General features: G+C 49.4%; 1 protein-coding gene across 4 annotated transcripts in view; it reads left to right on the top strand.

The window, feature by feature from the left end:
• The window catches only part of SLCO3A1 (solute carrier organic anion transporter family member 3A1), a 295,971-nt gene that overhangs the window by 246,432 nt on the left and 24,854 nt on the right, over positions 1 to 24,685 (top strand). For 2 of the 4 annotated variants that reach the window (XM_057303634.1, XM_057303633.1), the window contains exons 6-9: positions 3,539 to 3,737; positions 5,971 to 6,115; positions 18,724 to 18,899; positions 23,055 to 23,119. In XM_057303634.1, coding sequence (XP_057159617.1) covers positions 3,539 to 3,737; positions 5,971 to 6,115; positions 18,724 to 18,899; positions 23,055 to 23,119 — 585 coding nt within the window. The remainder of the gene's footprint in view (positions 1 to 3,538; positions 3,738 to 5,970; positions 6,116 to 18,723; positions 18,900 to 23,054; positions 23,120 to 24,685) is intronic. The other 2 variants (XM_026510418.4, XM_026510416.4) reach the window with 1 other exon arrangement.

Below are 24,685 nucleotides of genomic sequence, written 5' to 3'. Positions count from 1 at the left end.
CCCATGAATTACCTTCTCTGGTAAGGAGGGGGTCAAGATCATCTGCGGAGAGAAATGGCCTCCTTCAACACTGCCTGTTTCTTCACCTGACGGCCAATTAGCAAATGCAAAGGCGCTAAGCTATCACGAGTCATCAGGAAAGCACATGTTAAAGGCACCCTGAGATTCCACTGCGAATCCACTGGACTGATGCACCAAGAGTTCGTGAGGGTGTGGAGCAACCGGAGCCCTCGGGCGCAGCAGGTGGGAGTGCCCAGCGGTGTGAGCACTTCGGACAGCTCTCGGGCAGCGCCTGTGAAAGCATATTTTTACGCTGGGGTCCGTCCGTTCCACTTCTGGGCATAGACCCAACGGAAACGAATGTTTAAGTCCACTCCTTTAGATCCGCATATGTAACTGCGTTCAGAGCAGCCTGGCGCATAGTGACCCCAACTGGATACAGCCCAGACATCTGTCAACGGGAGGATGGGTAAATAAATTATGGAATGTTCATACAGTGCTACCCCACAGCATGAGAAAGCAAGCATTTTCATACCTGCCTCAACGTGGAGGAATCTGACAGAGTTGAAAGACGTCAGGCACAAAAGAGGACATAGTTATATGAGTTTAAAGAAGGAAAAGTTAATTGAAGTGATAGAGGCCATGATGATGGGAACTGTCTTTCTGGGAGGGGGAGGCGGGCAGCCACCGGGGTACCTTCCTGGGCTGCTGGAAATGTTCTAAGCTTGATCTGAGTGTGGTTATTGGGGTGTATACGGATGCAGGGATTCATCGGCTGTTCCCTTAAGCTTTGTACACTTCCCAGGACATCATGTATCTCAATTAAAAAAAAAAAAACTCACTATGATGATGATGCGGCTGGATCATAGCGTCTCCTTAGGAACTGCTAGGCTAGCACAGCCCAATTTTTTTTTTTTTTTTTGCTAATAATGCTTTACCATCCGTTTTTACGTGAAGTGTCCCTTCTAAGAGGTATTAGCAAAGTGCAGGCAGCCCTCTGGTACCTGCCTGGCAGAGAGAGGGTAAAGTGGATCTCTTTATAATTAAAGTCATAACTTCTTAGTTATACCTGGGGTGTCTCTGGTTTCACCCTCCAGCAGCCTCCACATTTCTGTGCTGCTGTTCTTAACGTTCTCATGACATTTGCACATTTGCTTCGACGTTGGGGCTGTGTTCTATTTCAGAACAGTTTCTATCGACAAACAAATCAATAGTCTTCAGGGCAGAAGGTCAAAAAAACAATCTCTCCTTCTTGCACCTGTTTCTTTCCCAGTGACTCTGTCTGTCAGAGTGCTTGGCAGGGAAGGACCTTCTCCTGCCATGCAGAGAGGCCACCTGCTGGCCCATCTGTCAGTCCGTCTGTCCAACAGTCCACGCAGGTGACATGCATGCATGGCCTCTCCCTGTGTCCTGCTTGGGGTCTTGCTCTCATCAGCATGGACCCTGGAGGGTTGGCTGCAACAGGGGCTGTCACTGGGCATTCAGGGAACAGAGACAGACCCCGGGAGTGCCAGGCAAGGCTTGCATCAGAAAGCGCTCAGCTCCTGCAGACCCAGGGCATGGGGACCATGCAGTCACCCTGGGGCATCAGCACAGGGCTCTGGGCCATCCTGGAAGTCATCAACAAACGGGGCAGAGTCCAGAGAAGAGCAACACAGATGATTAGGTGCTGATGGCATGGATTTATGCGTGGTTTTATGCGTGCAGATAAGAAGGGCTCAATCTGCATAGGTTAACATAATGAGAACAGAGTTTCGGGGAAGTTCTCATCACTGAATGCCAAGGCTGCACACGCATCAGGGAGGAAGAGAGCAGCCTGATGATGGGTTGGGAGAAAAGGCGCCGAAAGCCTATTATTGCCATAGTTACCGGCCTCACCAGGTGATGCTCCCCACAGTCTCTGCTAGGAAATGAAACAAAGCACAGGCCTGTTCTCTGGGCATGGGCAGGTCTTCACCAGTGTTCGTGCATGCAGATCCAGGCTGCTCGTCATTTCATCCATCCTGAAAAGAAGCCTTGAGTGCCCACTCCGTGCTGGGCACAGGGAACCATGCTGGACTGAACAGGACGGAAAAGGCTCTTGTGCTAGGGGCAGCTGCATTTCAGGAGGGGTAGAGTGGACAAGAAACAAGACCAAAAATGAATAAGGCAGCTTCAGATAGTGGGGAGAGCTGTGAAGATAATAAAATGTCTTCATCATTTGGAGTCCTCATTCCTCAAAGAGGAATGACGGGGAGCCCCTGGGTGGAGTATAGGACCACTCTTCCTGGTGTGGTCTGGGAAGGCATCTCCAAAGGGGGTACAGGGCCAGCCAAGGAGAGACACGGTACAAGGATGTCCCAGGAGAAGGACCAGCAGGTGCAACGCCTGGGGGTCTGAATGGGTTTGGCTTGTTCCAGAGAGAGAAAGGAGGAGCCGTGGGCCAGGGGTGAGCAGAGAGGGGCACGTGGGGACCAAGAAGGTCATTTCTGTACCAAAACCGGAGAAAACCAAGCATAGGTATTCCAAGAGCGTCAGAAAATACAGAGATATCATATGTTTTATTTAAATGTGACTTATGCTATTTTCTTGCAGAGCTCAGGCTTTCTGATTATGTTTTTCTTCCCCTAATATTAAAATTAATTTGCATTCCCTTAGCACATAACAGCTGGTTGATGTAGTCGATTGACCTAGAGGTCTGTTGACTGGCAAGGAGGAGACAGCCTAGACTGGGAAATTGGCCGTGCACGGTCTACACGGTGGATAAATGATGCAGAGTAATTTAAAGCTGAGTTTTAGATGAAGCAAATCAGACCAGAGCAAAGCCAAATGAGAGATTGGAACCCTAGGATCATTCGGTCCTTCTAAAATTCCATGAGTCTCTGAGAATCAGAAATAGCAGGTTTATGGTCCCTGCTGCCTTACAGATAGCTCTGTTTATAAGAGAGGGGGAAATTTTTATGCCAATTACCAAGAGCTACAAAACATATCGATTGGACAGATGCTCCTTCCCGAGAGGTCTGGGAGCAGGTTAAAATGTTGTCTCCATGAGCTGGTGAATTCTGGGACCTTTGTTTAAACAGCCACCAGACCCTTCCATGAAGCCCTCCTGGGCTAATGAGGAAAGGGGAGAAAATCCCCAAATGATCTTGAGTCCCCTTTCCCACATCCCCTCAAAAATGCACAGAGAGCCCATGATGGTCACTTCCCAAAAATGCACGTGCGTGTTCCCAGTCTGTCTGTCTCTTGGTCGTTCCCACGCCAGCCGTGTCTTTCCCATGAGGATGCTTTACTTAGCAAGATAGGCGTATGTATTTGGACTCCCAATTACTGAGTGTTTCCACGTCCGTCTCCCCCAGTTTTCTGTTGAGTTCCCAGACGGCAGAAATAAGGCCCCGCATGGAGACCTGGAGACAGCCTGGAGGAGAGGGCACTGCAGTGGGGTCACTGGGAATTTGGCCTGTGCAGGGCTCGGCCCCCCGGCCTGACAGCCATCTGTCTGCGTGGACTGGCCCTGCCTCCCCTGCTAACGGTCCCCGCCCCTCTGTGTCTCTCCCAGGGATGACGGCAATCCCGTGTGCCTGCCTGGGCATCTTCTTGGGCGGTCTCCTGGTGAAGAAGCTCAGTCTTTCTGCCCTCGGGGCCATTCGGATGGCTATGCTCGTCAACCTGGTGTCCACAGCTTGTTACGTCTCCTTCCTCTTCCTGGGCTGTGACACAGGCCCCGTGGCCGGGGTTACTGTTCCCTATGGAAACACGTAAGTCCTGGACGTGTCTGCTTCCACCCCTGCCTGCCTGGGGAGGCCTGGACTCTTTCTCCATGGCAGGGTCACGGAGCCAGCTTTGGTCCCAAGTAGTGACCATGAATGGGGGGTTCAGTGATGCCTCTGTGCCTTCCTCCCGGGGTTGAAGAGTCAACATGGACCTTTTGGGTGGAGAGCTCAGACCAGTCCACTCAGTGGGACGCCCAGGGGAGACCATCAGAAATTCACTCCCCACAGTACTCCTATTAGCATTTTTGGCATCTGACTTTAGGAACGATTGAAGATAGAAAACACAGATGAATTTTATCTTAAAATTCAACTTTTTTTTTTTTTTTTTTTTTTTTTGCGGGGGGTGGGGAAGAGAGAGAAGTGGGGGAAGGAGCAGAGGGAGAGAAAATCTTAGGCAGGCTCCACACCCAGTGCTGAGCCTGATGCGGGGTTCAATCTCACGACCCTGAGATGAAATCAGGAGTAGGACATTCAACCAGCTGAGCCACCCAGGTGCCCCCTAAAATTCAGCTTTAAATGAAAGACAGGAGAGATTTCAATCATTCCGGAAATTATCAGAAGCTATCATTAGGCTTCCATAGTAATTACAGGGTCTCGCCCAGAGTAGGTGTTGATAAGTATGGGAGGGAGAAGAGGGTGGATAATAAAAGAAAAGAGGGAGAAGGGAAGGAAGCTGGTTCTTATGGGACACCTTGTTTCTAGTTATCGTCCCAAGACTTTGACTTAGAATCCAGTCAGAACTGCCCCAGAGGAAATTATGGAGAGCACTTTCGTGTCCAGCGTCAACAGCTGTCCCCTTTTCTGCGTGAGACTCTGAAGCTGCTTGGGGATCAGTCTGGAGCATCAGGGCTGCAGCAGAGTCAACCTGCAGGATACCAGTTCCTCCTCACACCAGTCTCCTCCTCCAGGCAGGCCATCGGGCTTTCTCCTATAGTCCTGTATCCAGAAGATACAGGAGAGCCGGGCTTATCTGCCCCCCGACAAGGTCAAGCAGGCTGAATGGGAGAACACAGGCGGGGGCAGTTGTCCGTACATCCATGCACAGCCCAGGCACTGTGTGCCCCTCCATCCCTGAGACCATCACCATGGCCTCTTCTGCCCCCCAGCCCAGCCCCATTTCCTCCCTCTCCCCAGTGTGGCACCTTCTGGTGTGTGCTTGCCATAAATAACAGCATTTGGAGGGAACGACCGCCAGCCTTCTGTTCCAGCTCTCAAGTAGTAAACTGGTAGTGCTTCAAAGCACAGGGTCTTACGATAATGAAGATCTTCATTAAAAAAGAAAAAAAAAAAGCTCAGAGCCTACAGTCCAACTGCCAGCTCCGCCCAAATTGGTAGAGCTCCAGTCGCCACCCTCCCCACCCCTGCTTTCCCCATGTACACGTTAGATATATACTCGGACTGGCGACTCAGCCTCGCTCTGCCTCCGTTTCCTTCTCTGTCAACCCCACGGGTCACACTGAGAATAAGTACAATATTACAGGCAGTAGCGTGAACAGTGCCCGGCACATAAATTGTCAGATATCACCGTCATCCTCATTACTAGGAAGTGCTCTGAACCCGAGGAGGCTCCCCTGAAAATAACGGTGCTGGGAAGAGACGCTTCCTCTCTTACAGAGCTAAAAACACCCACTCCATCCTTTTCCCCTTCGCAGTTTGCGTGCTCTAGGTAATTGTGCCTTTAATGGTACAAAAGGAAATTTAAAATAACTCGTGTTATTTTTCTCAGGAAGTCGAATCAATCAAACAGACGGAGTTATCGAATCCAGTCTAGGGGTAGCGGTGTGCGAAGCATCACGAGGCTTGCCGCCTGCTGGGGGGAGGGATGAAAGAGAGACGAGGGCTGACCCAAGGAGGGGAGAAGTCAGTGTCCAGCTGTGCCCGCGGGTGATGTTGGGCCAGAGAAGGGGGAGCGGGCTGAGGCTGGAGGAATCATGAGCAGCAGCATGGAGGAGGTGGCCCTGAGCTGAGCCTGGGCTGCCATCAGCCCGGAGGGCACACTGGTGCAAATAATAAAGAAGAGGCCCCTTCCGTGTCTGGTACCACGGTGCACGGCTCTCCGCGGTGGCGCTGGGCGGGTCCTTGCAGGACAGGGAGGGGTGAGACTGAAGGAGGAGAAGGAAGGGGTGCCGGCCCAGCAGAGGGTGGAAGGCTGTCACTGGGGAGATCCAATACAAGTTGCCCTTCCTCTGATGGGTTCCGTGTTTCCTCTCTGTTCCAGCTCAGCCCCTGGCTCGGCCCTGGACCCCTACTCGCCCTGCAATAAAAACTGTGAATGCCAAACCGACTCCTTCACTCCAGTGTGTGGGGCAGACGGCATCACCTACCTGTCGGCCTGCTTTGCCGGCTGCAACAGCACGGTATTGGTGATTTTCTGGAGGGGTGGGCTGGGGCAGGGGACTCGGGAGCCAGAGTAGCTTAAAACCCATGGCCAGGGACAGCAGGAGGCAACCACATGCGTTCTGTTGTGTGCCTGCATCGTGACTTTTGCTCAGACTCCACCACGCTGTGGCGGAGGGTCCTCTGTCAGCAGGCGGGGAGGATGCCAGATCATTCAGGCCTTCCTGCTAACTCAAATAGGTTTCCAAAAAGTGTCATGGAGCCATGAAAGTAAAAATTTCAAAGGAAGCTATACGCACGGAGCCAGAGGAAAAAGATTCTGGTTCAAGGCGCTCACCACGGGTATCCGTGAAGCAGCCTGATTCTACGGGTAATGAGCTCCCCATCAACAGAAGTATGCTAGAAAACCATTGATCAGAGACGACTTCTTCCAAGCCTGAGACTGACACTAACCTCTTCCTTACTTAGTTCTCTTCACCTTTTTATTCTCAACTAGATCCCTCTCCCACCTTTTTCCATCCCCCACTAAACTTTGTTTTGTTTTGCTTTTTGGTTTTTTGGGTTTTGGGGGTTTTGTTTGTTTTTCCTTCTCAACGTGAATTGTCCAATTGGCTATCAGCCTACATACAGTTTTCCATGTGCTCTTCGTGAAAACGTGATGCTAAGGGACTGGTCGAGTCACACTGATCCTCCCTTCCAGGTGTGTCTCACACCTGCCTGTCTTCTGCATCCACATCCCCACCGCCCTGGTGTGTGGGCCCTCCTCATATCTCCCTTAGACCAGAGTGGTAGTTCCCTAACTGGCCTCACTGCTTAGGGTGGCCCCGTTCTGGTCCATCTTCTGTACTGCAGCCAAAATGACTTGTGAAACACTGCAAAGGACCCCTTCTCGTGCTACCCTGTCACCTACAAGATAAGATCTAGGCACTGCACTGGCTTTGTATGTGTCTTCAGCACACGTCCATCCTCGGCCACTCTCTTCAGCTCTACTTGCTTCTCGTTTGTGATATTCAGCGTCCCCTCCACCACAGATGTCTTTGCATCCTTCTCTCTCCATTTAGACAACTCACCTGTCCATACCCTCCTCGAATTACCCCTTCTCTGCGAAGCCATCGCTTCCCTTCTTTATCTTTGGTGTTCTTGCCTCTGCAGTTCTTGGCACCTGTCTCCGCGGGAGGCTGCTTGCTCATTTCACTCCACTGATCTGCTAAAAGTATCTGTCATCTGCTCTGATCTGTGAGTTTCCCGAGTGAGGGCTGGCATCTAGAAGTGCTCCAGAAATGTCCAGGAATGTCTAGATGAGGAGAAAGACGAGAAGAAGAGCTGAGTGGCTGCTTTAAAGGAAGTTGGAGTTGTAATTATTTGTTTCTCCTTTTCCTATTCTGTGTCTTTGGGGAGCGGCAATTTCTCTGAAAGAAAAAAAATCGATCACTTATTTTCATCTCCAAAGATTTCATTTTTCTTTGCTTTTAACATTTAGATTCCTGGCCAGTTATTAACATTTTTCTGTAGAGAAAATAAATCGCCATGGGCGGGGGGAGGAGTGGGGGGGGGGAGAGAAACTGATTTTTTTTTAAATTAGATGATAAAGCAATTTCTTTATGTGAGTGGAAATGAAATTTAAAAAAAGGATGAGGCCTTACGAATAGTTAAAATAAAAATACAAGCTATTCGTTTTCATGACAACAATTTTATTAACATTTTAATATCCAAAAAGTTATATAAATCAGTTTTGGTTATTGTTCTGTTTCAAGAATTAAATGGATTCCGTATAGGCTGGTGTCCTGAGACCAAACAAGTCTCTATTCCAGAGCATTCTCTGACCCCCCCCCAAAAAAAATTGTCTTAAAAATTGCATTTCCCTAGATCTTACATGTGCAAGAGTCTTATTGAATAAGAGCCTAACCAGGCCCATGACTGCTTCCAGCTGCTGAAACAGCAAGCTGCGGAATGCAATTATTGGATAGTGAGTTTCTCTGCTTCCCTCTGGACACATCCTTTCTTCACCAGACACCTGCCTTTTCTTCACATTACTGGAGACCTCGTGTTGTCCTCAAAGCAGAGAGGCTCTCCTCCTGCGATTACAAGTCAAAGACTGAGACATCCCCGGGCCCCAGGGCTGGGTGAGAGTCACATTTCTCCCCCCATGGAGGCAGATCTTGGGATGAATGAGGGATTTGGGGACACAGAGCCGTGCGTATCTTGGAAAGGGGCCCTTGTGACAATCTAGCCTTCAAAACACCCCTAACTGTAGAGCTCACCACAGCAGCGAACTTTTTCAAGAGCCCACGTGGGCCAGGCAACAGGCCTTCCACCTGTCACTCATGGCCCATGACAGCTTGGCCTAGAGTCAAAGAAATCTCAGGCCACCGTCCAAAACTGAGCAAAAAGCAATTGCAGTCTTTTCAGTCTCTGCTGCAGTATTTTGAGAAAATGCCAAATGGTGGGTTATATTCCTGGTGAATTCACTCCCTCCTTCGTTCCTACTTGTCTCCGATCTCCCAGAAAAGCTTTTCCGTGAAGTGAAGGCTTCCTCCACCCTCTTCCTTCCCTTCTCGTATTATTCCTTCGCCGTTTGCTGGAGTCCCCTGGCTCTCCAGCGTCGGGTGCGGCCTCTCCACCACCTGCCCCCCAGCTCTGTGCATCTTATCTCACTGATCCTCACAGGATCACAGGATCCTGGATCCTGTGATCCAGGATCAGCCCGAGGATGGGGGTGTCATTTTTACTCCCTGATTACGGACTAGTCCCTTGCCCCAGGTCATGCAGAACGTGGTGGCACTGGTGTTGACGTGGGTCTGTCCAACACCAACCCATGTCTTCCTCTGACTCTGTCACTTACCTCTTTGGGATTCTCACCTTCTCCCTCCTTGAAAAAACCTCTTCGTGCATACTCCACAGTCAGGACCCTCCACCCACCCAGGTTGGCTCTGCTGCCTCTCAAGCCTCAACTTCCTCACTCCTCCCACTTGTTAAAGAACAACTTGCTGTGTTGAACTTCCTAGGGTTTCCCCAACACACCCAGCTCTGCCCTTACCTCCGGACCTTTGCACATGCTGCTCCTTTTAGCAAGGAGAGTCCTCCATGAAGCCCTTCAGATGCGTAATCATTCTTTACCTGCAGCTGAGAAGCCTGCTCCCCGCTCTTCACTTCTTCCCGGGCTGCATTAGCGCCCCATCCTGCAGAGTCCTCCAGCACCTGCTGTCTGGCGAGGTTAGACCCTCCCGCCCCCAGTCGAACAGGTTCTTTACTCCTGCGTCTGCCTCCCTAGGCTCCCGCGTCCAGGGATGGGGTTCTCTTGCGGACCCTTGCATTTCCAGTGCCAGCCATGGCTCTGCATAAAGGCCCCAGGCTTCCTGAACACCTGGCTGGAGGCCACGTGCCGACTCCAGGGAGCCACGGGTGAGAATACTACTCCCTTGAATAGCAATTGGCAGGCGGGTCGGTTGGCTGGTGTGGATTTTGGTGCTGAAGCGCCATTCCCTGTTCATCCCTCACCCACTCACAGCTTCCGTCAGAACCTGTGAAAATTGCCCACAACTCAATTAAACGTGCATAAGTCACCAATCGAATAATTCTGGTTACAGGGGAATCTGGTTAGCGTTAGTAGTTTCCTGTTACACTTGCCTTGCTGTCCTGGTTTGCGTTTTGTTTTCTTATTTTCTTATTTCCTATCTCCTTGAGTGAGAACAGTGGAACTTTCCAGGACTGCGTTTAGTATACAATTTCTAATTTTTCTCATTGCACATGACCAGGAGGGGTGACAAAAAAGATTGCGAGTTAATTTTGTAAGCTTCCTTTGGCATGAATATATTGTCCAGATTGTTTCAGTACCTTTCACTCTCAGAAGTAATTATTCCAACGGAAAGCGTGTTGGTATGCTGCTGACTGACTGCTGGAAGTTGTAGCCTTTTGAAGTACTGAATAATTGAGGGAAAAAAAAGAAGGCTTATATCAGCCACTGATAGAACGTTGAAAGTCAATCCAAGCCCAGCTCTGCAGTTGGTAGGGGACTAATGATAGACCACTAGTCTATCTCCCCACGGAGGCGACAGAGATGTGTCTAGCCCCTGTTTAAGCAGAGCCCCGAGCTGGTTCTGTGGGGGGCTGGGGGGCCCCTGATGGACGCAATGCAGGAAGCTTGTTGTTTACTCTCCTAGATCTCAGTCCTGCCTGCATATTAGGATTGCTTGAGAACTTTCAAAATCTGAGTCCTGAGCCTCCTCCTTAGAAACTCTGATTTCTTTGTTGCGGGGTAGGACCCAGGCATCAGTAACCTTTGAAAGCCCTCCCCCGCCCCGTGTTTTTGTACGTAATAGAGTTGAGAACCGCTGTTCCCCTCCAGGGTGTCTCTACCTCGGCACTGCTGACATTTGGGGCTGCGTCGTTCTTCGTTGTGGGGACTGTGGGGTGTTCGGCAGTATCGCTGGGCTCTACCCATCACCTGCCAAAAGCAACCCTGCTCATTTCTGAAACCACCGGTGTCTTCCAGATATTTCCGTAGGTTCTGCTTGGGGGCCGAATCCCTCCCCCCCCCCCAATGAGAACCACTGCTCCAGGAGAAGGGATGGGTTCCTAAAATTGTATCTCTCTAGAAACAGGGTCTGAGCTGACACTGAGCATCCAGCCTTCGATGTCCTTTTCCTTCCCACCTTTATGTGTTCAGGGGCTGGAGAAACCAAGCTGGAGACTGGAGGGCCCTATCAGCATATTACAGAAGAAACAAACTGATAACTTACATGCCCTCTCCGCCCTGTACATGAGCTTAGTGTGGTTGGTCTGAGCCGAGATTTAAACAGTCGGTGCATCTTATACACCAATCTGGATTTCTGGCCTCTCCGTAAAAGTTGAATGAGAACTGACCTGCCCCACCACCCCCATAGGGCAGCAATTGGCTGGAGCTGAGACATGGTCAAACGTACAGACAAGACCTCTGATCCCCCTCAGCCACAGTCTCCACCCCTGGCCACCCCTTACACCTGGGCCAGTTTTCTTCCCTGCTTCCTGTCTTGCCCTCCAAGGTTTGGAGTTTGCAAACTCTCTCGTAGAGCCTGGCCCCATTTGCCAGAACTGACTTACAAGTCTGTATTCATTCAGGCAATGGCTTGTCGGAAGATGTGAATATTCTGAAATCAATCCCAACTAGGGCATTGTCACCCCGAACATCTAATATATCTCAGGCTCTGGACTAGGCCTTAGAGATGTAGAGCTGGAAAGATAGCAGCTCATGTTTACGACGAGATGTAACGTATTGATAGAATTGTGTACAAAGGAACACCCAGGAGCAACAGCTAACCAATTAAGCGAAAAGAGCATATTATAAAACAATATACAGATTATGTTCCCTTTTAGTAAAGAAAAGGGAAAATCTAAATATTTGTGTATCTCTACATGGAAAGATCTATACAAAAGACATGTAGCTAGCTGTTCACAGAACATTACCTCTGGCTAGGGACTGAAAAGTTAATTTTTATACGTTTCTTTCAAGTTTTCTGCATATTAGTAAATTGTCCAAAATGAACATGTGTCCCTTTTTCAATAAGGAGAAAACTTTTTTATTAAAAAAAAATCATAACCTGACATTTAAGGATATGTGGTTATATTTTCAGAGAAGAAGCAGACATGTGGAGAGATTTGGGAACCTGGAGGGAACCAGGAATTAGTTCAGCACAGGTGGGGCTGGAAGGGAGGCATGCACGTATTTTTCCCCAGAGGAAGAGCAGTGGCGGGGTCCTTCTCATGAAGGATGAGTGGGTATTTGGCGGTGCAGAGGCTCAGAAGGACATTACAGCGTGTGCTGTGTGTATGCACCGGGGGGTGGCGGGGAGGCTTGGACCCTGTGCTCTGGGGACAGGTTCCGTTTGGAGGAAAGAGAAAGAGGGAGAAGTGTAGGGGCCCGGCACTCATTCCCCGTTCCTGAGCATCAGCCACATCCTTCCCCTTCTGTGTTCTGCCCACACTTCCTACCCGAGGTGGCTGGAGCAAAGCGTGGGCCTTGCCGCTCCCCAAAGACCAGCCCTTGCCTCCCCTCCTGCAGGAGATAATTAAGACTCTGCCCGGATGTGCTCCGGCTCCCGCGTTACCGGTGACGGGAGCGGAAGGTGGGTGGAGGTCTTGCTTTCATCCCAGAGTGCTTCTCCCTGGCCATTATCCTTCAGTCAGTGACCCTGAAAGGGAACATGAGAGTATATTTCTTCTTGCAGTTTTTCAATATCCCCTTTGCCTTGAGGCACGTGGGTTGCTGGTGCTCTGTGTTGAGCTCTGAGGTCGTTACCTAAAAATACCAGCTTGGCTTGGGCCAATGCAGTGAGGAGAGTCTAAGCTGCAGAAGGGCGGTAATGAATGACAGGAGAGGGTCTAGGGACTTGGCCGACTCATGAGGGAAGCCATAGGTGTCTAGGACGCATAGAAGCACGTTGCCCCTGGAAGGAAAATGACCCGATCTGTCCCTCCGTTATTAGGATGTCATGCACAAGGGATCAAAGGTCTCACAGGCAGCCGCACAGAGCGCTGTGCGTCTCCGCACTCTGGGTGGCAAACTCCCCTCCAAACGACAGCACCGGGGCCCGGCTCTTAATCGAAATTGTCATTTCTGCCTAGAAACTGAATGAATATATTACAGAAAGAAAACCAGAAAGAACATTGTAGAATGTTGGGAGTAACTCTCTACCTTTCAATACAGGAGGCTGTCATTACACCCAACCTCATCACCCCCGTACTTGTCCCCTTGGAAAAGTCATCTTTCAACCTCAAAATCAGTTTTATTTGTACGATTCATAGCAATGGATGCATCGGTATCACGTGTGGGGGGGAAAAAGACCGAAACACAAACAAGTTCATTTGCCAGGATTTTTGAAACATTGCTGAAAAGTATTTTTTTTCTCTTGTAATACAAGCTGTCAAAATAGCATGCTTATGATTTCCTGCATCAATAGAAAATTAGCCCAAGATTCTAAAGAGTAATTTTTCTGTTTTCATGGTCTCCAGCTTTATTGTAATTATTTATCCCCATCACCCTATGTGAATAGAAACATTTCTCAGTCTAAATTAATGATCGAACGTGGAATAGGAGTACGATTTCCAGCGACTGCTACTCTTCTTCATTGATTTCTTCTTTATAAAGTTCTGGAGTCTTTTTTTTTTTAGTAGATGATATATTTGTATTGTTCAGAAATCCAAAAGTGTGAAAAAAGAGTGGAAACTCTCCTTTCCACCTCTGTCTTCCATTCACTTCCTGTTCAACCCACCCCTCTGCCGAGTAATGACTGTTTTTACTTTCTTGTGCACCCGACTGGAATTTAATGCATCTCTAAGGTCTTTCTTACTCTGTACCTTGTGCGTGCGGTTTTCGTTATTAATACTTTATGTCGCTGTTCTTTCCATATCAGTATGGAAAGGACGCTCTCGTACCTTTTTGACGCCTGTGTAATCTTCCATTGTGTGGCTCTGTTGGAGCCTACGTAACCAGTCCCCGTGACGGGCATTCAGATTGCCGCACAGCTTGAGGTCTTGCAAACAGAGTCGTGGCTCCTGTTGTACTTCGGTCGTGTTGTGCCCGGGGCAAGTCTGTAGAGTAAGTTCTTGTAGAATTTCCAAGTCAGTCCCACTTTGTCCTCTGGGTCAGCACTGGTTCCAAAGATTGCCAGGCCAGCTCCTCTGGGAGCACAGGGGTCATCTGATTATCAATATGATATGTCAGGATGCACTTATTTCCAGGAAAGCCAGACCCCGCCCCCACCCCCCCACCCCACCCCACCCCTGCCTCAGTATGTGACACCGGACAGAGAATCCAGCTTTCCTGGAGACAGCAGAGACCGTATTCCCTCCCACAGAGTGGCGAACTGGGAAGACCTTCCTTTGAAACAGGGATGGAAAATTGGGCATTTGCCAGGTCAGGAATGGTAAACCAATCTCTTGGAGCCTGGTGTACTTTTTTTTTTTTTTTAAGATTTTATGTATTTATTTGTCAGAGAGAGAGAGTGTGCACACGCACAAGCCAGGGGGGGAGGGCTGCAGGCAGAAGGAAAAGCAGGCTCCCCACTGAGCAAGGAGTCCAATGTGGGACTCGATCCCAGGACCCTGGGATCATTACCTGAGCTGAAGGCAGGCGCTTAACCGTCTGAGCCACGCAGGCGTCCCAACCCTGCTGTACTTTCTTACTAGTTGAATGCATCGGGCACTGCCCAGGAGAGCATTGGGTTACTACCTCATTCAGGCCGTGACCGTCTACAGGCGGGTTCTGAGACCCATCCGAGACTGGCCACGTGGGGCGGCTGTATCCAGACAGGCTGAGAATTTGGGTCCCAACGTCTGCCATCCCTTCAGTAAAGCGGATCGTTCTGTCACACCCAGGTTAGCTCTGTACTTTCTGGCTTCCTGCTGCTTGGAGCGTTTGCAAGTTTCAGGGCTCCCCCAGAGACACCTGGTTAATATCAGCAGAAGGGCTGCCGCCCCACTTCCTTTCTATTTGGGATGGTAGTGTGAAACCCCATCGGTGGAAAGTCGTCTCTTGGAGTTGTGGGAAAGGTGAAACTGTGTGGTCCTCATCTGTGGTTCTTCCCACCACACATGGACTTGTGGGTGGAAATTTCTTCCCACACAACTGCCTTGGCAGCCAGAGTCCCCGCACCTCCTTTAGCATATGACATCCAGGCCCATCTCTGTGCCCCCTAAGCCCAAACAAAGGATGTTCCCCATCTCTTACCATATGGCCACAGGCTTAGCACATTCCCTCAAATTCCCTCTTGGAAGGGTCGCAGGGAAGTCCCAGCTGCCCCCCAGACTGTGGGACCACCCAGTGGGTCCCGGTCATTGTGTCAGACTGAGTCACCTGCCCAAAAAGGAGACCCGTCCGAGTCCCTGCTCAGACGCTCTGGCTTACCTCCTCCCCAGCCTCTTCCACAGCTCTTCTCAAATAAATTAAGTTAAATCTGAATAAATAAACAAATACAGGTTTGCCCAGAACCTCTGGCAGGGACCCACCCACTTGCAGCTTTGCTCCTCAGCACAGGCAAGCTGACATCTTCGCTGGCTGTATTTCTCACTTCTGCTCTTCTGGCATGAATGACCTTAGGAATGCCTCATTTTCCTCCAGTCGGCCGGAAGCTGCCCTTGGCCTGTTTTTGTACCATCCCTCTCCCTGGTTCCGTGCGCTCTCACCTCCCTCCCTTTGTCTCGGCCGCAGATTCCGTGGTGGCTCAACTCTGCTGTCCACTCAGTCCATTCCCAGGACACTGGCTTCGTGGACACATTTACCCCCTGGACCAGGGAGGGCTGATCTCTGTGTCAGACCGTGTCGGAGACAGAGGTCTCATTTTGACCCCATGCCATTAGGGGCAGGAGCACAGACCGCATCTGGAGTGGGTCCATTTCAGAAGGGGTTTCCAACTTCTCAGAGCAGAGAGGAGCCAGGCAGTTTCCTTTTATGGTAAATATAACACAGTCGAGCCCTAGTCCAGGTATTGGGCAAAAATCTATGATTGAGCATAGGTCCCAGTTACAGATTACTTTTTAAATGAAACAAAGCCCACCGAGCACATGGTTCATTCGCAGGGCCCTGGCCGTGATCACTCAGTTCCAGTATTCACATCACATTTCTAAAAGGCTGCGTCGGAGCTCACTTCTTAGGATGCTTGACGAAGCAGGACCACAGCCATCCCTGAGGAGCCTGTTCCTCATTTATACCTGTGTGCTCTTTGGGTCCATCTGGTTCTTAGCCCCCGCTCCCCCCCCCAGACCTGGACCGCTCTTTTCTCACAGGCTGCTGCAGGAATCAGAGAGAAGGATTTGAGGGTTTGAGAAGGATTTAGGGTACGATGAAATGAATAGGACTTGAGATCTGTTCATTTGTTCGATAAATTGCTCTTGACTCCCTGTCATGAGCCAAGCCCCGTCCTCTAGAGCCGAGGATAAATTAGGGAGCAAAACCACAGTGGTGTCTGGCCTCACTAGCCTCATAGTCATGAGGAAGACGGAGTGGACATGGGAGTCAGGGGCGGGGTCCGGAATGACCACCCGGTTTCCATAGAGTTAATAGGGTACCACTTCTCAGGCTAAGAGATGCAGAGGGAAAGGGGGCTGGGGTAGGGGGACATGCATCTGTCAGGGTGTGGTCAGGAAAACAGCACCCACAAGTATGTTGGAAATAATTTAGTGTGGGAATCAGAGCTGTGAACACGGGGAGTTGGGGAATTAAAATCTGGGAGGTGTGAGATGAATGGAAGATAGAAACACCGGCTCAGGTGGGTACGTTGAGGGCTTGTGGGAAAATCCCAAGAAGCTGTTTATATGGCTGCTGAGTAAGATGAAGGGGAGCTGACCACATCAGCAGGCATACAGCCACATCCGTAGAGGTGGGCACGGGGCCCCTGTTGTCAGCAGGACAGGCGGGAACGAGGGCGGGCGTAAACACGATGCGAGGGCCAACCCATGTCTTCTGGCCACCCTCACAGGTGTGATATCATCCCTTGTCTGACCTGCTGAGGGTAGCGGCCTCTGCTTCACTCTTGCCTTCTAAATCTCACCTGTGTCCCCCCACGTGCCACTCTCCAGCTCCCGTCCCTGCAGGGAAGCGGATTCTAGGGACATTATCTCCCAGCGTAGAAGGGGAATAGTGCCAAGCTCACAGGGCAGAATCATCCAGCTCAGAGCATTTTTTCCCCCAGAGTCAGCGTGGAGATGGCAGCATGCTTAGAGCCCTGGGGCAGGACAAATCAAGTGGGTCTGGGAGGATTAAGGTCTGCGGAAGCCAGGGCAGAGTGTGGCTCACGAGCATGCACTCCTGGGGGGCCTCCAGGAAGAGAAAAGTGGATGGCGGGGTCAGGCTATGGATCGGGTTCCTGCCTGTGGGGGACAGAAGCCAGCCCCACCGGGGTGAGGGGGAGCTGGGGGGATGAGGTGGAGGTGGTGGGTGTAGACAGCTCGTGAAGTTGGGATCAAGGAGAGCGGGGGAACAGTTTCCTCCCCTGAGTAGGGAGGGAAGTGACATTTTAAGTTCTAGGTGGGGAGTGGTCCTGCCTCCTGGTACACACAGGGGAAGATTCATTCGCACGTGTGTTCTAGAACCATCTGCTAAGCTTCACCTGCTATGTCTCAGCTCCGAGCAGTGCTCAGGAGAGCGTGCCTCAGACTCGGTCCTTCTCCCAGGAGCCCCGAGGTCTCCTCCAGCAGTGTGGGAGAGGTCCTGCCGTGGGGTGTGGAGCGTGCGCTCCTGGAGGGAGCCGGCTCAGCAGGAGGAGGCCTCGCAGAGGGGAGAGATTTTACAGAAGCCCTAGGAAGCCCCCCCGGCAGAAGTGTGTGGGAAGGGACAGAGGGGCAAGGCCTCAGCACCTCCGGGGCAATTCCAGTAAACGCCTTCGGGTGCCGTACCTGGGCTATTTACGCAAGGCACCCCCTCTGGGCACAAAGCTTAGGAAGAAGGATCCAGCCCCACACCCCGTCTGCCCACACCTCTGTCCCGTGGTTTGAAGCCCTTGTGCAGGGCACAGCCGTAGCAGGTGGCACTGACGGAGGAAGGGGCACCTAAGGGCCTTTGGACACCCCTGAAAGCACCACATGTGGCTTGATGGGATAAGAAAAACCCCTCCCAGTGCTCTGTTCTGTGGGAAGAGAAAAGAAGGGACGGGGAGGATGGAGAGGAACGGAGACAACCAGGAGGAATGTGAAAGCCAAAGGGGATTTGTTTGACCCTCAGGAGGATTTTCCTTGGCGTGTGCTCTGAAAGCCAAGCAGTCCCGAGGAGAAAAGCAATGAATCATTTATGATTATATTCATTAAAGGCCTCTGCACTATTATTATCGAACCTTAATTGGCTTGGCGCTTGCTTGGCACTGCCTCTCCCTACCTCTGCTCCTCCCCTGGCCATCAGAAATTCCTCTGATGATGAAGGAGGGACCAGACCGCACCCGGGAGCACGGGCAGCTGGGCAAGAATCCACCTGCAAGATCAAATGGAATGCAGTCTTTTTTTTTTTGTCCCCCTCCTTGGATCAAGTATTAATAAATGTGTCTGGTCTGGGCTTTAGCTCGCTGCCCGCGCGTGATCTGCCCCAAGCTCCTGGCGTCTCGTAGCCTTCTCTGCTTACCCTGCCACGTGAGAACGTTCCCATGAAGCTACCCCCTCCAGTGGCCCCGCGAGAGCCGCAACTTCGTGCGTGACAATGCACGTCCTCTGTTCCAAGTGCCACACTGGGCACTGAACCAGCAACGACGTGCAGGTTCCCTGATTTACTTCTTTTAATACACTTCTTTGTAATTATCGCTGCATAAAAGAGAGGACAAATTGGCAAGTAATTATAACATTAATTTGGCAATGTTTTATCATATTGTGGAAGCACAGTTTCCTCTCTAATTGTATTGGGGGGGACGCATTTGTCTAGGGTACAGCTTATTGAGGGCTTCTGGAATGTGGAAATGAAACACACAGGAGATGGGGCATGGGCTCTCCTCCCCGTAAATATTCCCTTATTTGCATGTGTTTTTCAGCCTCCTTAAAAAGCTAACTCGTTTACTCAGGCCTAATGAATGGAATGCCACGGAATGCATAATTAGACCATGACAGCTCTGGCTGACGGATGGCTTTGGGTTCGGAAACGGGAGATGCCCCCCGTTAAAAGGGCTGAATTCTTGCATTTCAGAATCTCACCGGCTGTGCGTGCCTCACGACCGTCCCGCCCGAGAACACGACTGTGGTTCCTGGAAAATGCCCCAGTCCCGGGTGCCAAGAGGCCTTCCTCACCTTCCTGTGTGTCATGTGTTTCTGCAGCATGATTGGGGCAATGGCGCAGACACCCTCGGTCATCATCCTCATCAGGTAAGCTCCGATCCGGGGACTAGCGAGCCAGGCTCCCCTCTCGCCCTGCCCCGGCCTACCTCGTGGGTGTCTGCGGTCCTCGGGAGGCCAGAACGTCGGGGACTGTGTGAGTCCCACAAGCCAGCTTCCCCAGGCTGATAGGGATCCGTTACATTGGACACGGACCTCCCCGGGGACCAGAAAGCGTGGCCCAAGGCAGATGATGCGCTTTCGTATCCTTCCAAGAGTAGACCGTGCAGGTGATTTTGAAAGGAACCGTGGTCCTGCATTGCTATTTACAGAGAGCAGCATTGTTGGAGTAAAACGAAAACGGCCTCGGACTAGCCAAGTCCTCAAGTCCAGCCCCCGTCCAGCCACACGACCTTGGGCACATTTTCCCTCAGACTTGTTTCTGAAGGGGGGCCGGGGAGTGACGTCATTGTCCTGCTGCCATCCTGCAGCGGTGTGGGTCCCACTGAGGCCATGCGTGTGCCAGCAGTGACTGCTCTTATACAGATGGCTGGAGAGAGCACGCGTAGTCTGTGCCTCCCTGTCTCCCGGGGGGGGGGGGGGCAGGGGGGTGCCTCGAGGTGAACTGTGGAGTATCTTCTGAGTATCTTGTACGTTTGCCAAGTTCACCAGAGTGGTGTGAGGAACCTAGAAGTGGAATGCTCCGTAACCCAGCGTCTGTGTTGAACCAGAGGAAATGACACCACACACAGACAGACCCACCTTAGTGGGATGTGACAAGTTCACTCCTGGGGGCTAGAAATACAAGTAGGAATGCAATGCTTGAATATGACCCATGCCCACGTGCGTCCCCAGCTGCTTTATCCAGCTCCTCGCTCTTTCTCCCCACGCCGACCGCATTTCCCGATCTCCGTGATGAGTTCCCGAGGAAGAGCATTTCTGCAAAGTGCTTATGTTCTCGAGGAGGTCATTAGCAAAGCCTTGTTAATGTGCAGAAGCAATAAAGGCAACAGCAACAAAGTGCCATTCCCCACTTATTAAACTTGAGAAATCAGTGTTAAATATTCACGCCCGGTACTTGCAAGGCTGCAGCAGAACTGGTCAAGTCGCCTGCTGCTGGGGGCATTGAAAAGCCTATCGCTCCGATTTTCAAAGAAGCAATAGAGCCTTGTGAATCAAGAGTCATAAAAATGTTCAGGTTTTTTATGAGGTAACCCTACCTCTCACCACTTAGGAAAATACTTCTCTACCAGAAAAACAGCTCCGTGCGGATTTTTATTACAATGGTAACTATAATAGCAGAAAAACCTGAATTGGAATAATGAATTAAATTGTAGTGCTGGACCATAGTTCAGTGGGATAATGAAAATTCTTAAGAATGTGAAAAGTATTTATGGAGGGAACTGTTGCATTTAAATTATATATGGAGGTTGATTATATATAATACGCGTGTGGACAAAATCCATCAGATCCTAGGTATGGGTCCGGGGTGGCTGCATTTTGGGTAACTTCTTTTTCATTATTAGGAATTCCTGTGAAGTTATATTGTGTTGGTCACACACAAAAGGCACCAAGGTGCAGGGAAAATGACCTTCATGACCATGAGCAGTGACTAGTCCCCTTTCTTCGCTCCCCATGACTTCTATACAAAAAAGCCAGCTCACGGTTTGTGACTGGCAGAGCACACACAGGAAGTTGAAATCTTAATCACTTCCAAGTCTCAGCTTCATAAACAGCTCTTGGAGATTTTCAGGAGACATTTGCTTCCTTTGAATAGGTCAGCAACAGATGGCCTACATGACCTAGGCTGGGCCTCGGCCACCCCATAGGCACAGGCTCGCACGTTGTGTCCATCAAGATGACCAGAGTAGCACCTTATTCTGCCACCATCCCAGTCCACTTCGCCATCATCGATGTTCTAGGCAGGCACGAGGGCACAGCCCAGGTGTGTGCCAGCCCTTGCCCCGTCCCAGAGTGATGGCCCCATTGTAGCGTGCAGCGCCTCCATGCGCCCCTCTTCGGAGTCAGTGCTGGGCTCCTGTTTTAATTAAGTGTTTACATCCTTATTAGCATTTCCCTTCTACAGACGGGGAGGTGGAGGCCCAGAGAGTGGTTAAGCAGTATTCTCAAGGTCCTCAGCTCATACGTTGTAGCCCTAAGCCCCCATCCCTGCCCTTGCCCGGACCTTTCAGTAACATTCAGACCTGAACCTTCCATTTCTGCATAACTAGATCTGAGAAGGAAGACTCCCCCTGTGGGAACCATTTCCCCAACAGGATACGAAGAGCTTAACACCTTGCTCATTTTATTCGTAGTGACATGAGAGCTGAAAGGAAAGCAAAGTCAAGTGATAAGTAGTCTAGCTGATTACGCCAGCACGTTTTCTTGAAAAGGAGAATTTGCCTTTATGTGGATATCTTTCAATTCGGTACCTTCGAGTGAATGCGCAAAAACCAGAACCAGGGAGCCGATAATAGCTCTGAAGAACTTGGATCTTGAAACACGTGCATTCTAAAGAGAACTGGCTGTGTTTCTGTCCAGAAACACTGATCTCATCGTCAATGTTGTTCAGGTATCTGGCTTCATCAGCCAGAGAGTGATTTTCCCATCACTCAGAGAAGGTCTTGACCTGCTGGCCTGTATCACACTCTTTATAATTGAGAACAAATGGGTATTTCCCCAAGAATAACACATTTTTAGTTTTCACTGAAAATCTTAGAAATAGGGCAAAGATTGTAAAAACTACATTTGTGTTTGTTTTGGTTTGATAGTGTTCTTTGGCCACTCTACCAAGAAGCCAAAGACATGCCCACTTGAGGCTTGAACCAGACGATAGGTCATTGGATGGATGGCATTGGATGGTGAGATGAATGATCTCTAGGGTCATGTAAGAATATAATTTTAGCTACTAAATCCATAGTTGGGTTATGTATCCTGGGTGTTAGATATCCTAGTGGACTTAGATATCCAATGGTAACTTTGTTTCTAACATTTATTTTCTACAGTATTGATTGCTTAGGTCCTCTCTGTGTTGCATGGGTCTTCCTGGTCTTTCAGCCATATTGAAATGCTCCTGGTGTTTCCAAAGGCTCAGCCACACCGGACTGGTTCTAGGCCTAGCCAAGTACTTCCAGGGGTCATAGTCATGTGTTTACCTCCCCATCTCCCCTAAGGTCTCATGATGGGAATAGCATAAGGGAAGTTTCTCTGCCAGGAGTGTCCAGGATGACGTGATGCATGTGTGCACAGTCAGTCATCCCCTTACCACACTATCAGAGATGGGCCAGCCTGGGTCATGAGTGGGAGACATGTGCCTACCCATCCACCCACTTATATATTACTCAGCACATTGTCACTGCACTCATGATGAACAAGATACAAATCGTCCCTGAACTCAAGGAGAGAGGACAAGCGTCGAATTAATACTAGCTTCAAAGAGGAAGAGGCATTTCAAAAGAGATGTGTTATCAGCTGGGAGGGCCCCTTTGTCTGGAACTGGTCATCATTTCCAAACCTCCTCTACCGTCATGCCCATCCCAGAAAATGTTCTACTCTGAGAATGTTCTAGAAAACGTGCAAGAGAATCATTCTAAGGGACTGCTCTAGATAAACCAAAGCCAAGGTGATTGAGTCAGTTCAAAACAAAGAACCATGACTCTGTGAAGATACTTTTCCAGTTTAAAAGGTGCTGACACTGGTTATAGATGAATGGGTTCTTCTGCAAGTGGTCCATCTGCGAGGTCAAACCATGCTCGTCTGGTTGATTTCACAAAATAACCTGAGAAGGGCGAGGGTGTTCATGCTGGTGGTAGTTTGTGAAGCGTAAGAGAAATGGTCTTCCCAGTTGATATTTCCCCAGTACATGTGTCCTACCAACTTAAGATGTTTTCCTGTCTTGGCAAAAGCAAAACACCTTTAAATGAAGACGTTAGGGACCACATTTGCATGTCTTCCTTCCAATGACAAGATTAGCCCTATTATTAAAAAACACTTTTAAGTTCCTAAACTTATCTTGTCACTGCAGTTAGTTGTTTTTCAGACTTTAGGCAGAGAAAGCCAAAGGAAAAAAAAAAAAAACACCACCAAAAACCCATTAATTTCTAAAGAATGGCTCTGATGGACAGCAGTGGATGACTCTAGCGTCTGTTAATTAAAGCGGAGTGATAAGAATCTTTTCCTTTCTCTTCTTCGTCTCTTTGCACGTAGGACAGTCAGCCCTGAACTCAAGTCTTACGCCCTGGGAGTCCTGTTCCTCCTCCTCCGTTTGTTGGGTATGTATGCTCTCTTTACTCCCTCAATAATGAATTGGATGCTTACGACCAGGTGAGTAAATATCCGTGACTTTGTGCCATTTCTTGAGCCATTTCTTGAGCTTGTCTTTTTTCTTTTCTATGAAGTTGAATAACCATTAGTAAACAAGAGAAACTTTAAATCTCTACGTTTTGCTCTGGGTTTAGACCTGACCTCTCTCTGGATACCACAAAGTTTTCATTTATATAAACTCTGTCTCTGTGCCACACTGAATTCTCAGTGGCATAAGAAGGGGAAATTGATGGCACCAAAGGGAAAAACGTTTCATGGTGTAATGTGGCTCCCTCATTAAGCAAACCCTGGGCAGCTCATGAAATCCTTCGTTTATGGGGCTGCCAGCTGGGACGGAGAAGCATTCTTATAATGCCTCACATATGGAAACTTTGCACCCTTCAAATTTTTCCAAAATGATTGAGTTTATTTACCTTGGGTTTCCAGGATGGGGCAAATGTGACCTTCACGCTATAAAGCATACATTCCAAGGTTTGGTATGGATAAAAGGAATTAAGTCTAAACCTCTAATTTTTAAAATGAGAAGATAGAGCATGGGGATATTCCATGGTTCTCTCCCGGGTCCTAGGACAGGCTGAGGCGAAGCTGGAAAGGCCGACAAGGTAGCCCAGCTGCCAGGTATGCCCCAGCCTTCTCCCTCCAGACCTCTGTTGCTTTATGAACAAATATCCCTGTGTCAAGGCCAAGATCAAAACAGGGTAGCTTTTCTCCCTTGAATACTAGTGGTCTTCTTTAATGGACATTCTATGGTCAACAGGTGTGCGAAGGGAGATAACCACGGTGTGTATTTTTAGAGTAAAAATTAAACTCCTCATTCTAAGTATATCACTGTGGATGAGCAGAAAGCCTCAGCTATAGAAATGTTGATGAAAATGTTTGAAAAAAAAAAAAAAAATCTTGGCCACCACCCAGCTGTCCAACAGCCGGGAATTACTTACATCCATTATGATCTAGAATCCCAGTAGGATTTATGGCCCCCTCTAAAATCCTGGAAAGTATTTATAAACTTAGAAAGGGCACATGACATGTGGAGGGGGAAGAGAAGTCTATAATATACTATATACTCAAGTGTTTTTAAAGTATAAACATGGAAAAATATTAGAAGGCTAAACACAAATATGGTATGTTATTGTCTTTGAGTAAAGAACGTATAAATCATATTTTCTAAAGGTTTTAAAATTTTGAATGAATATGTATGTGCCCGTTGCTTTTATAATGAGATGAATTCCTGTATAGTTGACACGTGGAAGAACATTCACCCTTAGATCATTCGTAAGGTCCTCCCTTGGCAAGGCCAAATGCACTTCCCTTTTCTGCCTGTAGCAAAATATTTCCAGTGCGTTGCCGTGATCCTTCCTCTCACCCATTATCAATCCACGGATGTTGGTACACATAGGGAAACTTAAATGGCATTTTTCTCTTATTCTGATCTTGCAGAAAACAGAAACGCTCTAGGTATAAAGACACCCTATTAAGACAAGTGCAGTAGGAATTCAAACTAAAACATTTAGGCC

The sequence above is a fragment of the Ursus arctos genome, unplaced genomic scaffold (genome assembly GCF_023065955.2).
Source record: "Ursus arctos isolate Adak ecotype North America unplaced genomic scaffold, UrsArc2.0 scaffold_28, whole genome shotgun sequence".
Lineage (NCBI taxonomy): Eukaryota > Metazoa > Chordata > Mammalia > Carnivora > Ursidae > Ursus > Ursus arctos.
The sequence above is the reverse complement of the archived record's forward strand: the minus strand, read 5'-3'. Positions and strand labels throughout refer to the sequence as shown.